Source organism: Numenius arquata, chromosome 11, assembly GCF_964106895.1.
Source record: "Numenius arquata chromosome 11, bNumArq3.hap1.1, whole genome shotgun sequence".
Taxonomy (NCBI): Eukaryota; Metazoa; Chordata; class Aves; order Charadriiformes; family Scolopacidae; genus Numenius; species Numenius arquata.
The window spans coordinates 4,267,311-4,282,358 of NC_133586.1; the positions used below are offsets into that span (position 1 = coordinate 4,267,311).

General features: G+C 36.3%; 1 protein-coding gene across 5 annotated transcripts in view; it reads right to left on the reverse strand.

Moving 5' to 3' along the window:
* Positions 1 to 15,048, reverse strand: part of MEF2A (myocyte enhancer factor 2A) — a 93,026-nt gene that overhangs the window by 21,919 nt on the left and 56,059 nt on the right. For 2 of the 5 annotated variants that reach the window (XM_074155548.1, XM_074155546.1), the window contains exons 4-6: positions 6,016 to 6,153; positions 2,692 to 2,911; positions 2,422 to 2,481 (exon numbers count right to left, since the gene is read on the reverse strand). In XM_074155548.1, the coding sequence (XP_074011649.1) occupies positions 2,422 to 2,481; positions 2,692 to 2,911; positions 6,016 to 6,153 (418 nt within the window). Of the gene's footprint in view, positions 1 to 2,421; positions 2,482 to 2,691; positions 2,912 to 6,015; positions 6,154 to 6,218; positions 6,351 to 15,048 lie in introns of all 5 variants that reach the window. The other 3 variants (XM_074155549.1, XM_074155547.1, XM_074155544.1) reach the window with 2 other exon arrangements.

Below are 15,048 nucleotides of genomic sequence, written 5' to 3' on the forward strand. Positions count from 1 at the left end.
ACAAAATTTTCTGCTCTAGACATAAAAAAACCACCTACCAATCTTTGCTACAACACACAGATATTTTTACTCAGTTATTTTCCACAGAAAAACTATTAAGTTGGCAGATTGACTGCTAAAGCAAATCATATCTATTCCAATCAAGTTACACAGGACTTGAGTAAGAGACTCACGTGAACTAAACATGAGCCATTTTATGCAACATCTTTGTCTGAACTGTGTCCCAACAACGCAAGATAACCATTACTTGCTTTCTACTCAGAGATAAAGGTGTATAAGTATCTTTCAATGAAACGAGAACAAGATCTCCAGTGCTCCAAACTTCATAATGTTGAGCAAGACTTGAGTTTTTCCTTTGTATCTAAGAATATCTGGGAATACGGGTATGCCAGTACTCCATCTTTATCTTTGACATCTCTCCTATAAACGGAGAGCTGCAAAATTGACATGTGACCTGTCACAACTATATCCATAGGAGAACTCTCCATTCCTGAGAAGTTTAAAAGAAAAGATTGAAAGCTAAAAGAAGAAAATATGGGGGTTTAAAGTGAATTCTACAATAAACATAGCAAGAAACTAAAACCATTGTTGTCTGCAGACATAGTTAACTTGATACACTTCAATGGCAGCTGTCAAGCTCAAATTGACAAGTTACAGATTTACTTAATCTGGTTCTGTATAGTTTCTTGATTTTGGTTGCAATTGAGAAGGTTACTGCGCACCTGACAGTTTTTAAAAGAAGCCACGCCATATTCTAGTAGGAAGTGGAGCTCTGACAACGTAGGGTACTCTGTGGCTTAGCATTCTGGTGTTAACTGGGTATTTGAGTCTTGCTAGAGGTACTTCTTATAGATGTTCCACTGTTCCAATACAGTCACAACTCTTACTTGTATGAAAAATCTTTCTGGAAATGAGTGGGTATATATATAACATTTTGGGTGCGATGTTCTGGAAAGTTAGAGATAAGCGATGCATTTTGACTTTTCACATAAACTATTAATAAATGCAAGAAGGAAAACATTTTACTGCATTAAATATGTTCACCAAGCTGCTGTCACTGGGTATTTCTACAGTTTAATATTCTACAGCAACTGCTGTAAACAACTGTTTTATTCACTTATTGAAAGGAGGAGTTAAATCCGAGGCTGCTGTTACTAAAGCCTGATTTGGGAAAAGAGGCCTGAAACAGCTTGATAATAAACTTATTTAGTTGGAATTGAGAAATACTATGGAAATCAACACCTGACCTCCACAGTTTCTAAAAATAGTGATCTTTCTTCAACTGAGGAAGTTTCCTCCATTTAAAATCCTGCTTACCCAATGGAAACCACACTTTTAATATTTTGTATCTTTGCTGCACATGGCCAAAGAATGGATAAAGAGCGGAAAGTCAATCCTGTGCTTTCAGCCTTGTAGTTGCAGCATTTTTTATTCATAAATTCAATTGCCTGACTTTGTGTTCAAAGAACTTTTCCCCAGTTGCCACAATTTGCCAGTGGGCAAATACTGAAAGGTCAACAGTTGCTTCTCTAATTCCTTGCTATGAACACATACCGAGGAGAGTTACGCGTATTTCCAAAATTGACCTTCAATTACCAAGACATCTTAAGGAATGGAAGGAACATGAAGGAAGTGGGTGAACTGTCATTTATTTTGTCTTTCTCTGGCGTGATAAGTTTCAGTGGTTGCCTGCCCTCTATCAGATCACCAGATTTTGTTTAGGGGAGACAAAACATTATTTAAATGAAAAAGTGCTATCATATCATTTTACTGAAGATAAAAAAAAAAAAATACTGTTAATTTTATTTTTGGCAACATCGCCAATTTGTTTTTGAAAGAATTTCTGATCATCTTCCAAAATTAAGACAGAACCTAGCCATCAGCTTCCAAAATTTATTGCTTTCTTTGTGTAACTGCTAGAAAATAATTAGCAAGATACACATGGCAATACAAACAATACAGTCTGTATTTTCTTCATTTTGATTGGCACCCCAACCAGTATCAAACATCCAGGTCTTGTGAATACTAAAGCTGAGAACACAGCCGAGTTGTCTTTACTGTAACAGATAAGTGCAGTGAATTTTATACAAAATAAGAAATTTTGTGAATGTAAGATCTCTTTAGAGTGCTGTAATTACGGCTGTAGAGAAACAAAAAAGCAAGAGCAGCATGCTACTACTGAAAAACACTAAATAAAAAAAAATGCAAATAGTACTGAAGTGGAAAGGGCACAGCAGTAAAATGTTAAATGCCTGATAAGAATTTACAAGACTTTACAATTAAAAGGCAACTAAGAAAATTATGACCTTTGTTCTTCCACAATCCCTTTTGCAAAAGAGTCAAAATAAAAAACGCTTTTGAATAACTGTGAAACTAAAACCACAATACTATTTTTCAACAAACACATGATACCACACTTACCAACTGGACTGGTACCAGCTCCATTTGGCACTGTGAGGTCAGTTGTCCCCAGCATTCCACCTAATAAAAATAAGTCAGAGCATTAAACTAACTTGCTCTCATTACAGTATCATACCATTTTGTACTTCAAAACAGGCCATTAAAAAAAATGCACCGATAGCATTAAGAACTTGTTACTCGGGTTTTTTTGTTTGTTTGTGAGTTTTTTTTTTTAATTAAAAAAAAAAAAGAAGGTAATGAAAGGAAAGCACAACCGTACTGAAATCTTACCTGCATTGCCAGTACTTGGTGGTCTCTGAGGGGCCCCAGGTGAGACGTTCCGATGCAGGGTGGTCTGAGGCGGGGAGAGCATGGTTGTGTCCGTTAACGATGAACTGGCTGCCAGTGATGGGGATACGAGGGAACTCCCTGGGTTACTGTAGGTTAAAGTGTTGGGATTGGACACTGGAACTGTAACCGACATCGAGAAGTTCTGAGCGGGCAAGCCAGGCTGGAGGAAAGATGACAAGGAACACGCACAAGACAACAGCATTAGCATTAACTACATTTGCAGAAACAGCACATTATAAAAATACACATTAAAGTTTGCCAAAAATTACTCAAGTGAAAAAAAAAAATTAATTATGTTAGTTTTTAAACTCTATTAAGCATAAAATTTTAAAACATCCATTTTTTTGTAGAGTACGGTGTTAAACACACATCATGTAAATACAGTTCCAAAATACTCAAACTTCTAAAATACTGAAAGTTCAAATACAAAAAAAATGAAGATATTCATATGAATTTGCAAGCTCAGAAATATAACAAATTTTTCAGTTAATTTGGATTATTACAAAGCAATGACAAGTTAAACATGTCTACAAATCAATGAACCATTGCACCTTCCAAACATGCACATTATAAAATAAAGTCAGTTATTACACAAAAAAGAAAAAGTTAGTAATAACATTTTCTATTAATAACCTTGCCAAAGTATTGCTGTAAATTTATAAAACTTTCTCTTTTTCAACAGATAGACAGAAATTCACTAAGTTCAGTAACTTGAATTTAAACATTTCAACTGTCATTATCCTGAGCTGTTACATAAACCCCCACTTTGAATAACCACTCCATCTTTCTTTTTTACAAATCTCATTTTTTAAAATTCTAATTTTTACAGCATTATTTACAAGGCAACTATTTTTCTGAAGTATATATGTTTGTTATTCAACAACTATTTGAATCAAAAGCTTAGATGCCTGCCCATCTATGGTACTCATTTGCTTATGACTAACTTCTCTGGCCTTTGTCTCATTCCTATCCTTTGACAGTGATGAGTTTCTGAAACAAAAGGGACTATTTTCTTTCACAACTCTCATAATTACTGGAAACAAAACCATGACAGGTACAATTTAAGGGTAAAAATTCAGTAGTATTTATTGACAGAATAGGGAGATAATAGTTTTGATTTAGAGGTTAAATGCAGATGACAAACACTCATGACCTAGCAAGTATACTTAAAAAGATGCACCTTTGTCATGTGTAGCTTAGAATTTACTTAGAATGATACCTCTGTACAACAATTTTGATAAATATTATAAATACAACATTAACTATACTAGCAAAAAGAGCATAATACATTTTCTATAAGAAACAAAATCTCTTAGTACTACTGAGAGCCAATGACAGTGTCCCTGCTGAAGCATTCCTAAGAATAATTATCAATTTTTGGCACAGATGGAAGGAAAAAGTAATGAAGCACAGTGACGTAATGCTAGCAAATCATTCACAGTATCTAACTAATGACAACCTCTACTGGTATTTGTTTTCACGGGAAATTACTTCAAGAAACGATTTAGTATTTAAAAAAAAAATAAAAGGTTGTTTTTAAACAGCATGCTGTGAAGTAACTCCAACTAAACTTGAAATACCTGAAGTACACTTAAAACAATGCTAGAAGCTAACAGCTGGAACATTTTTTTCTGTAGGTTTCTCAATATAGAAGTAATAAATGACAGCTTCCCCCCACACCTTACAATAAAGGCTGCCTCTGCCCATCTATGGTACTCATTTGGTTATGACTGAATTCTTCACACTTTGCCTCATTCCTATCCTTTGACAGTAAGGAGTGCACTAGAACAAAAGAAATTATGTTCTTATACGGGCCCTTAAGTACTGGGAATAGAACCATAACAGGTCTGATTTAAGCTATAAATACAGAACTATACAGCTAAAAAATAATGTTGCCTTTTTTATTTACACTGATGTTCACACAGACAATGTCAGCTGTTCGTGAAGACCACAGAAAATCAAGAGAGCGCTGTATCATACTGAGAAATGAGGCCCAATGATGCCTCAACACAGAAGTGTTGGATATCAAAAGCTTCAAAACAAAGAAGGAACAAAAGATATTGGCTTCATTCAAATATGAAGAACTTGCTAAAAGAAGTGATGCTGGGTGTCATGACTGTCAGTTTGCTGTTAACTCCCCAGAGATGGTCTTACTGCTCTGAACAATGAAATAATTTCTATAATCAGCAAGTCATTTGGGGACATACTACTCAACTACCCCAGGGTCTGTGCCGATTAACCTAGCCAGTCCATTTACTTCAACTGCTACAAGATTTGCAATATTTAAAAATTGTAAAGGCTGTGGCAGAGCTCTGTATTAGTCTTCTTAGGAAGTACTTCCCCTGTAATACTCAACACTAACAGTTTTTTGTAGATAGAAATTAAATTGTCGTGAAAAACATGCAAAATTTACACTACTGTTATCCTCAAACTACTTGAGGTCTGGAGTCCAAAAATTCTCTTCCAAGAGCCCTTTTACACTAGAGTCTTAGACCCCAAAACTGAAGAGAATGTATGAAACTGAGAACATGAACCATCTGCCCAGTAAATATGTGGCGTTCAGATAATGAAAATGTCATTTTTCAATCAGGCAACACTAAAATAAAAAATGATCCTCTGGATCACAGTACAGGATAGGAGATCACATCTTTCTAAAGCAATCAAGTGACTTATGGCCGCAAATGGATTAGGCAGTCGGGACAAAATTTTCAAAGATCTTTTCAGTGCCCATGGAAATATCTGTTGGAAGTTCAACAGGAGTAAGACGACAATCTTTTGAGGCTCCCATTGCGCACCAGTTTTTATCTAGTCATCAGTAAAAAAAAATTCCACTGATTTGATGACAAAATGAATCTAATTCTATTTGCCCGCTTGCAACACATTGTAAACTCTTGATTAACAAAGAGCTATAAGATGTAAATAAACTATCCTACATCCCACACCAAAATTTATCTTTATAAAAATATTTTAGGTAGGATTAGGCAAAGCAGCTAGGCTCCTGAAATTTAGAAGTGCTACCTCATGTTCACAAGGTATGAAAAACAGAGAGTGCAAGAGAGAAGCTAGTGATGAATCTTCTTTTTCTTTAAGATAAAATGTATTTTAACAAGATCAAGTATCAGAACCTCATTTATCCTCAAAAATATGTATTGCCTTTTCAAACCATTATATCCTCTTGTCTTTGCAGTGGTTTTCAGTGGTAAGCAAACACCGTGAAAATTCTCATGCACGTAATAGAAGCACAAACCATACTTTAGTACTCACTGCGATTTTATGATTCCGCATCATATTATCAAACTCTTCATTAATTTTTTTATATTTTTCTTCTGTATGTGGCGTGAGCACATATGAAGTGTCAGGGTCCGGGCTGTCGCACCCTCTGTGTTCCTTCTTGTTCAGAGCCTAAATAATGAAGTTAATAAAAAGGATCAACAAATAAAAAGTAGAGATAAAATAAAAGTACTTACAGGGCCTCGCTTGAAAATAAAATCACTATCTTCATTTAGTTTGCTGAATCTGTCCTCCGATAGTGGACTGTGCTCAAAGTAATCGTCAGCATCAGGGCTCTCACAACCATTAAGGCCTTTCTTTCTTAAGGTCTGAAATACAATTGGAAAATTCACATACAAATCATACTAACTTGCCAAGAAGTTTTGTATACTACTGAATCATTCAGAGCCACTGAAACTACATGAAACTTTCACATACAAAACTCACTGTTTAACAGACAGGTTTAGTCTTTCAAAATAGTGACACAGTACACAGAAACAAAAGGTTCACCTAGAGGCACAGACTCTCGCAGGTGCCATCTCAGGGGTAACTTTAACCTACACCCACTTCATCTCTCCATTGTTCCATGCAAAACCATTCTTAGATACTGGCTGATGGAGTTATCTGACAAACAAGGAACATTCAAGCCTATGGCAAAGGAGTTAACGTCGTCACTAGTAATTAAAAGCCAGTTTACTGGAACTTTAATAGATTGATTTTAGCATCCCAATTTTAATATTCACATTTTTAAAGAGCATACAGTTAAATTCTGAGAAATACAGCAGCTAAAATTTTCGATTGAATTCAAAAAGTGCAGTACATGAATATATGTAACACTCGGCAGCTTATAAAGGCAGGATTTTCCTGCAGTTCTGTCATCCCGCATGATAACAAGAACTGCAAAAAAAAGTATAAAAAGAAATTACATAATCCCTCTTTAAAATGACTTAGTTTGCTAAATATAAGTTTTTTTCAGACTCCTTTACACTAACTTGATGCAACTGCTTTATTGGGCTATTTCCTGTTTTCTGATGGAGAACTCACATCAACATCCCCTGGAAAAAAAACAACCAAACTTGTCTGCAATCTAGGCATTACAAATAAGCTACTGAAAGAAAGGATGTGAAACTACAGGTCTCGTGACCAAATTTTGAAAGATACTTGTATTCCTTGTTGTTTTTCTTTTTTCACCCTATTACACAATCAGAAGTCTTTCTTTGCAAGCTCTCATTTATAACAAAACAAGATTTAACATATTACCTATAGAGAAATCTTTAATGTTTTAAAGAGGTCTCAAAGGACAAGCAATAAAAATTTAACAAATACGCATTAGCAGTACGACTATATAGGCACAAGGAGGGGTTGTGTGTTTTCTCTTTGTGATAAATTATCTATATTCTATTAATTTTACAGTAAAAACCCCAAAGATTTGAAATCTGCAAGCTGACATTCTCAGCACCAAATAGAAATTGCATTTGTTTTCCTACAGAAGCTGTGTTTCCATAACACACTGAATTTCTGATTAAAAAAAAAAACCAAAAATGTTGTTTTAGACTACAGTATTCATCAGCATTTTTAATAATTTTTAGTACAATAAAAAGTACAGAAGACTTTCTTAATATTCATATATATGCAAAATACTGCCTACTTCTATTTTGGTTTTAAAGCACTACTTGAAAATTCAATTACGCCGTCTGAAATTCTTTAATATCACAGGTCACCATAAGCTATAATTCCTTCTCAAGTTTCTTGGCTTGCTCCGCGTATCCCACACAGTATCTGGAACTCCCACAAAAATGTAATCACTAAATCAGCATATGGGGAAAACAGGTGTAGGTTCCTCCAGCACCTGTCACGGCACCGATCCTGCTTCTCTGCCCAATCAGCTGGACACAGACAGGGACTTGGCCATACAAGGGCCGGCTGTTCGGCCTCTCAAGGTCGGAGCCTGTTATCCCTCTCCCAGCCCTTCCTAACAAGTCAGCCTGCCAGTCCTTCCACACTTTGATATCAGTAGGAAAAATGTTAACACTGTATAATCTGGATTACACTTAACCCCCGCAACCCACAGAAATCTCTAAATAGAATCCAAATATGTCTTTACATGGTGCTCAGCGTCAACATGTATACACAGTGCCCAAGAAACGATTAGAAGCTGCATTTAGATACTACAAAGAAAGATCTTGCAAGAAATACACATACTGTCTGGTTCACCTCCTTTGAGAAAAAATTAGAACAATTTTAAATCCCGCAGCATAAGAGTTTCATTAGTGCTCCTTTCAATATTCTAAAACAATCAAGTGAAAGCTTCTAAGCTTAATGCTGCCAATTCATCCCCCCAATCTGTCTGAAAATTATACTCAAAGTTCTAATATAAAGGAAGAGATTTAGTTAAATATAAAAATGCATCCTTCCTCTTGGAGACCAGTTATTTTTATTTTCGATAACAATGGGGTTAACTCTGCTTTGACTCATGAGGAAGGAAAATGCCTCAGTATCTCCCATTTAAGATTCTGGAAATCTTCACTCCAGATGGGGTTCCTGTCATTGTGGAAGGATTTAAGCCACAGTTCACTGTTACAGATAATAAGTCTGGGTCTGATATCCAAAGCTCTGTCTCCTTATCACTAAAACACGAACTGCCACTTTGAGGACCTAACCATAAAAAGCCTGCCAACTTTATCATTGCCCAGTAACATAATAGTAAAACATTTCTGCTCCGCGGCTCGTACTAACAAGTGGAATGCTGTAATCTGTTCACGGGGCCAGGCGAAGCCTACGCGAGCCAGCCCAGCCTCAGCTTTCTCCCAGGCTGCGGGGTGAGCCGCGATAACGGGCCCTTGCTGGAGGGAACACACAGGAGGCCACGGGACCCACTCCGTGGGGACGCAGGGAAGCCAACCTCCATAAACAAGGGCTGACTCCACCCTCCAGATTCTCTATAGCTAAAATGTGTTACTCCTCTGATTAATGTAAATAACTCGCCATCCCTGGAGCTATTGCCAGGACGTTATCATGGAGACTGAAATTTTATTAACTCCAAGGATAAGGAAGGGGGAATACCAATTAGTAAGACCAAATACTATTTGTTTAACGTGAACAGAGTTTTATATCTCTGCTGTGATACACATGCTTGTTTAGAATAAAAATTGGAATTTTTGCAGCTGAGGCTAATAAATATAGAACATGAGTTCTCTTGCTACAACAAGAGGGAAAAAGAACATTAAATTTCAATGCTATTGAATATTCACAGCAACTACCTTCTGGTATTAAGTCTTATCATCTAAGGGAATGTGTAGCCTTTTGAGTTAATCTGCGTTACTTTCCACTTCCTCTAAGACTTAGGCGAAATTACTGGAAATTGTTCCAACATGTTTGCCAATGCACTATATTGTGCCTACAGTAACTGAGATTGTGCAGCTTGGATATTAGACGGGACTAACTGATGAGAGAAAAACAGCAATTTTTGTCAGAAAATAACACGAAGTATTTATGATGAATCAAGGCAGGTATGAAATCTTTTTAAAAGAATCAAGCAAACACAATGATACAGTTGTGTGACATACAAAGTCACTATACAAGAGTTCCAGACAGCTGCAGTCATCTTGGTATTGCAGAACGGCCCAGAAGCTTTAAACTGCTTTTGTCCCACTGTGTAAAACTGAAATAATCAAATATTATAACTATTAGTTTAATATTGATTTTTTTTTTTAATAGCAGAGCTTAGAAAACATTGTATGAGAACTACTGGACTAGCTATGAGAGGTTTAAATGTTACATTCAAGCACACGGTGCAAGAGCCCCAATATTTTCCTCAACTTCCCCACACATATGCAAAGTAATTTTTAATAGCACTGCATTTTGCTAATTTAAGAAAAGAATCATGCCTTGGCAAGAAGCATCTAAGGAACAGAAGAAGGGCTTCTTGCAAAATGAAACCAACAAAAGAATAATTAGCTTCTCTCTACAATTCAACATAAATTTTACTGAAACAAACAATACAGATACCAGAGTACAAAAATACAGTAAAGTTATTTATTGTATGATCCATGAGGAAGCAAAGACGATATTCAACCTTCACAGTGTAATTATCTTAGCATAAGTCTCTTTCTACAAAAGCCAACAGAGACACATGAAATGCAGGAGCTTTGAGCCTGCTGAAACTCCACAGCGTGAAATAAAGTCCCCACGTTCTCCAAGGCTTGTTCCAGCCCAGCTGCACGCAGCTTCCCTCGCACAAACTTACTCTGGCTCCATATACTGGTCATCAGCAGCTCTGGAAACCAGAAATTCTCAACTAATAAACACAGATTACTGCTACCAGAGATGGAGTTAAGCTGTCCTCCTCCCCACGAAAGATCCTGGGTTTCATATTCAATTCTGAAAGGACACGATGCTAATGGTTGAAAGAGCACAATGGCATGTTTTATGCTTCAATTCAGTGAGTGTGGTTAAAAAGCCAAGACTCCTGACATTAGTGATCTGGGCTCCTTACCAGCTCTGGCAAAACTGTAGAGAACTTGATTATGTTCATTATCACCTCAGGAAATAATATTTTTCTGCCTTAAAGCACAAAATTAGGATGACCTCACATACAAAAAAGTGTTATGAAGTGCAAAAAAAATGTCAGCTCATGCAAAACATTTTCAGTGTTGGGTTTCTTGTAATGTTACACAAAAAGGAAATGGTTGTTGCTATCAATGCTACTACGTATCATGTTAACAGCTCTATTTTTGCACTTAACTCTCAGAGCTGGCCAAACAGGATTTTAGTCCGTGTTTCATCTCAAATCATGAGGAGAAACATTTCCAAAATTTGACTAAGATTGAAATGAAAAATTATTTCCTTGGGAAAAGGCAAACCTTTCACCTAAAACCAATGGCTACTTCTGTTTCTGCTGTTGCAGTCAGAGCACAGAAAATCTGTGAAGCAGAACGATGTTGGAGTAAATACTTTAACATTGTGATTTACAGAAGTGTAAGTATTCCTCAGGCCTGAAGTCATGGGGAAGGCTCCACTAGTACTGCCAAATATTACTGCTGCTCTGGTAGGCACGTACACCATGGTTATCAAAAGCATAACCAATTAAGCAGTTTCCAGATGTCTAGAGCTGCCATGCAAGAGTCGAGTAGCAGCGGACACTGCTACCACTTGCACTGAATTCCAAAGGCTCCTCAACCACAAACGCAGTCGCCAAGAGCTCACACAGCTCTGTGCAGGAAAGACCGGACTGAGCACCACTGTCATCCATGATGCGAATAACAATAAGATCACCGAGGCAAAAGATCACGAAGTTGCCACCTCACACCAATAAAATGTAAAAGCCAGTACCATTAGCCCAGGTTGCAATAGTGCCTTTCCTATAAATCATCAGAAATAAATATAAATCATTCCTTAAACAGAGATCCAAGGATACCTGAGAGCTATTTAGCAATACCATAGCCTTCAGGATCAGTTTTACATGCCATCTCTGCAGGGATCCGTGCTTTAAGGTTATTTCCCCATACTTTAAGGGAATTGCTGTAGTCTCTGGGTTCTGTTTGACAACCTGACAGCAACAACTTACTACCACAGAAAGCGCAGGATCCTAGAGACCACCCTTACACCAACTCTGATGTTTGCTTGACCCTGCAATAAGTAATTTTTCCTTCACTAAAATGATAGAAAATTCTCCTTGGCCATTCTTTATTTAACTTATTTTTGCTGAGTTTGTTTTCACTTGTAGCATGAATAAGGTGGCTTTCCAGTGTATTGGCTGAGCATCACAGACACAAAGTAGGGAGAAGGAACGGCCTGTCCGTTCTGGCAGCAGCAAATCATTGCCTCAGCCACCACTGATAATCACAGCCTGCTTAAAAAGTCAGACCTGTTTTCTGAGATATTCACAAAATGAAGGACTAATACAGTAGTCACAGCAGCAGACTCCCACCCACTTTTCATTCTTATTATGTGAAACATCAGTGAGAGAAAAACCAGCATATTCCTTAAACGCAGTTCAGCTCCTTTCCCTCTGCAGAACTACACGTATCACTACAGACTTCACATATAGCAAAAAGTCATGCTAAAAACATGACAACTGCTTTATTATTTGCTTCCTATTACGTACTATTGCCGAGAAGTTGAGCCTAAAACCAGGCTGGATTTTTCTTTTTTTTTAAATTTTTGAATTTTTTTGAAATTTGGATTTTTCTTTTTTTTGAAACACAAAATATTTCATTTACATCATCCTGAACAATAATACACTTTATCATCCTTTACATATAATAATTTCTCCCCTATTATGTATAAAACATATTCAAGTATCCGAGGAGCATTCTTAATCACTGAAAGCTATTTATAGTTTTTCAACTTCCTGCAGGTCAGTCTGGCTTCAGAAGTATAATTTCTGTTTCTTTTCTCTGAAGTAACAGCATGGCTCTGCAAACTCAGAGCTTGACCCTGCAGTGCTGGGTATCGGAAGTTTGTCGCTGCCTAAAACACAAGCAGCAGTGAATCCTAAATGCAGCGTACACATCAGAAGTGAACAGCCAGAAAAAAACCATATAATTCAATTTGGTGACGGTGTTTTGTGTTTGAAGCTTATAAACATTATTTCTGTAGGTTTTAATTTATTTTTTTCATAGTTAGGTCTACAGGATTATTTTACGTGATGTTTACAATTTTTGTCAATTTTCCCCAGGCTCTATTAATATTCTCAAGTTCAACCACTGAAGCATCTGCAAATTTCATTATGAAGCTGTTTTCCATTCCTTTGAGCGAGGAGTCTACTTAAGTTTAGCCCTAGTGCTATTCCTTTCAGTACCCCGACACATTTTCAATTACATTTTGCTATGCTGTCAGTTAGAATTTCACATTCTCGTTATAGCCACAAATACATACATCCCAAACAGCACAGTAAAGCAGAGCAATGCCCAGCTTTCCAAACTTCAGTGAAATGCGTAAGAGGTCAAATTAGATTACAAGAGACATTTCCACGAGCTAAGCAACTTGCAGATCTTAACTTCTTAAAGAACAAGGCATCACTAGTCTTCCTGATAGGCTCCCCAACCAAAATAACGTACACTAAGTAAAATCCGAAAGCCTGACATAACTCTACTTTCAGCTTTTAAGCTTTTCAGCTTAAACAATATTTTCCATACTTGGGCTCAATTAGTAGCAGTACTATAAGAGTAAAAAAAAAATTCAGAAGTAAATAATTGATATTATGCAAAAATACCCAGACATCAAAAATTGTGACTACAGGACTTGAACAAAGTTTCCTACAATGATTACACTTCTTGGCTAAATAGTATAGAATGTTAGGGGGGGAAAAAAAAGAGGTTTAGGATTATTTACTACTTCCAGGATTTTACAAACAAAAAAATTATAAGCCTGCCTAACAATAGGCCATAAAATATAAGGCAGAGCCCTTTAGGCAATGCTCTGCTATGCTCAGCTTTAGGCAAAGCTATTCATCATTTACAGACAGAAAACGTTCATGATTTGAAGTTTTATCAGTGTCCCTGTTATATACCACTCTAAGAAAAGACACGGTCTCGTTTCAAATGTTGGAGCACTTCCAGTATCTGGCAAATTTTAACATGTATCCTTGGCTTGCCAAACATGAAAGCTAGCTGTCAAATTCCTCCAAGATATGATAAAGATGGCACTCAGGATTCAAACTCTCATTTATATAAAATAACACATACAAAAGGTTTTTAGACATGGTATGGTATGAAGCTTAAATTCTAGCTTAAACCATCTTTGCTGTGAAATGTTATTTTAAATAGTAAACCACAAGCAATTACTAAAGAATAACAATTTTATGGGCTATAAAATCCACTCTTTACCCCCAGAATTTTACACAATGCACTAGACTAGAAGGTATAAGAAAGGAAGCTCCTTATCTATATTTGTGATTTTAGAGAAACATATCTGTGAACTGTGGACTTTATAAAGCAGATGCTGACCTACGAACAAGCAGGATTGTTCACTCCTAAATTAACTTCTTGAGACTTAAAATGATTAGTAATCCATTAGCACTGATAATACTGCTTCCAAAGTGAAAGCTTAGCCAAGCTCTCAAAGTCTAGTATTTGATGCATTTGTCTTTGTTTCACTTTCTATACTACTTACTAGATAATTAAATTTTATACTGCTGATCAGGTTTTCATTTTACCTGTTACATAGAAAGTACTATCAACTAGATCTTTCCATTAAAGAGTACTACCTTGCCAGTCTAAGTCAATCTTATTCGATCTTTTTATTAAAAATAAAAAACAAAGTAGATTTATGTTCATCTTCAGGAACCAGAAACTATTCCTTAGCATATAAATTAAATATATTTTATAGTTCTTTCAGGGAACAGTGTCTGCAACAAACAAAATTAATGGTAAAACCAGGCAAAATACAGTTCTATGTTAGAATATTCAAAGAGATGCTTTATGTTATATAAAAGCTTTTTTAATTCTTATTCAAGCGACAATATATCTATGTACATACACGTTCTCCCATATATACCCTCTTCACATACTTGCAATGGTTAAAATATAAATCGGCAACAGCAGTAGCTGACTGAATGCCTCCTTTCAGCAACAGTATATTGCAGATAAGCCATATGGAACATGAAAAGTTTCCAAGTGTAGCAACCCATCTGCATAATATCCTTCATAATCTTTCAGAAGTTCTTTAGTAAAAATATTATCTCCTACTCATGGTGTGCCAAGAAAAGTTTTCCAAACTCTGATTGCAATTTAATGATGTAAAAAGAATGGGCTTCTTTTGGTCTACCTGTCTATACAGTAACATCAAATTGCTATTTCAAACATTTCTTGTCCTGAATTCCTCCTTACAGCTTGAAAATTGGAAAGGATAACAGAAACCATTTCAAAGTCTTGGTACTCGAGATAACTTACTGTTATCAAAACAGCAATTACAACACAAATAGCAACTACTCCCAAAGAAAACGTTTGGCGGATTCTAAGGACTTACACAATTATTAAAATTGTAAGATTATGGGAACTGGCTACAGTAATATCTATCAGAACA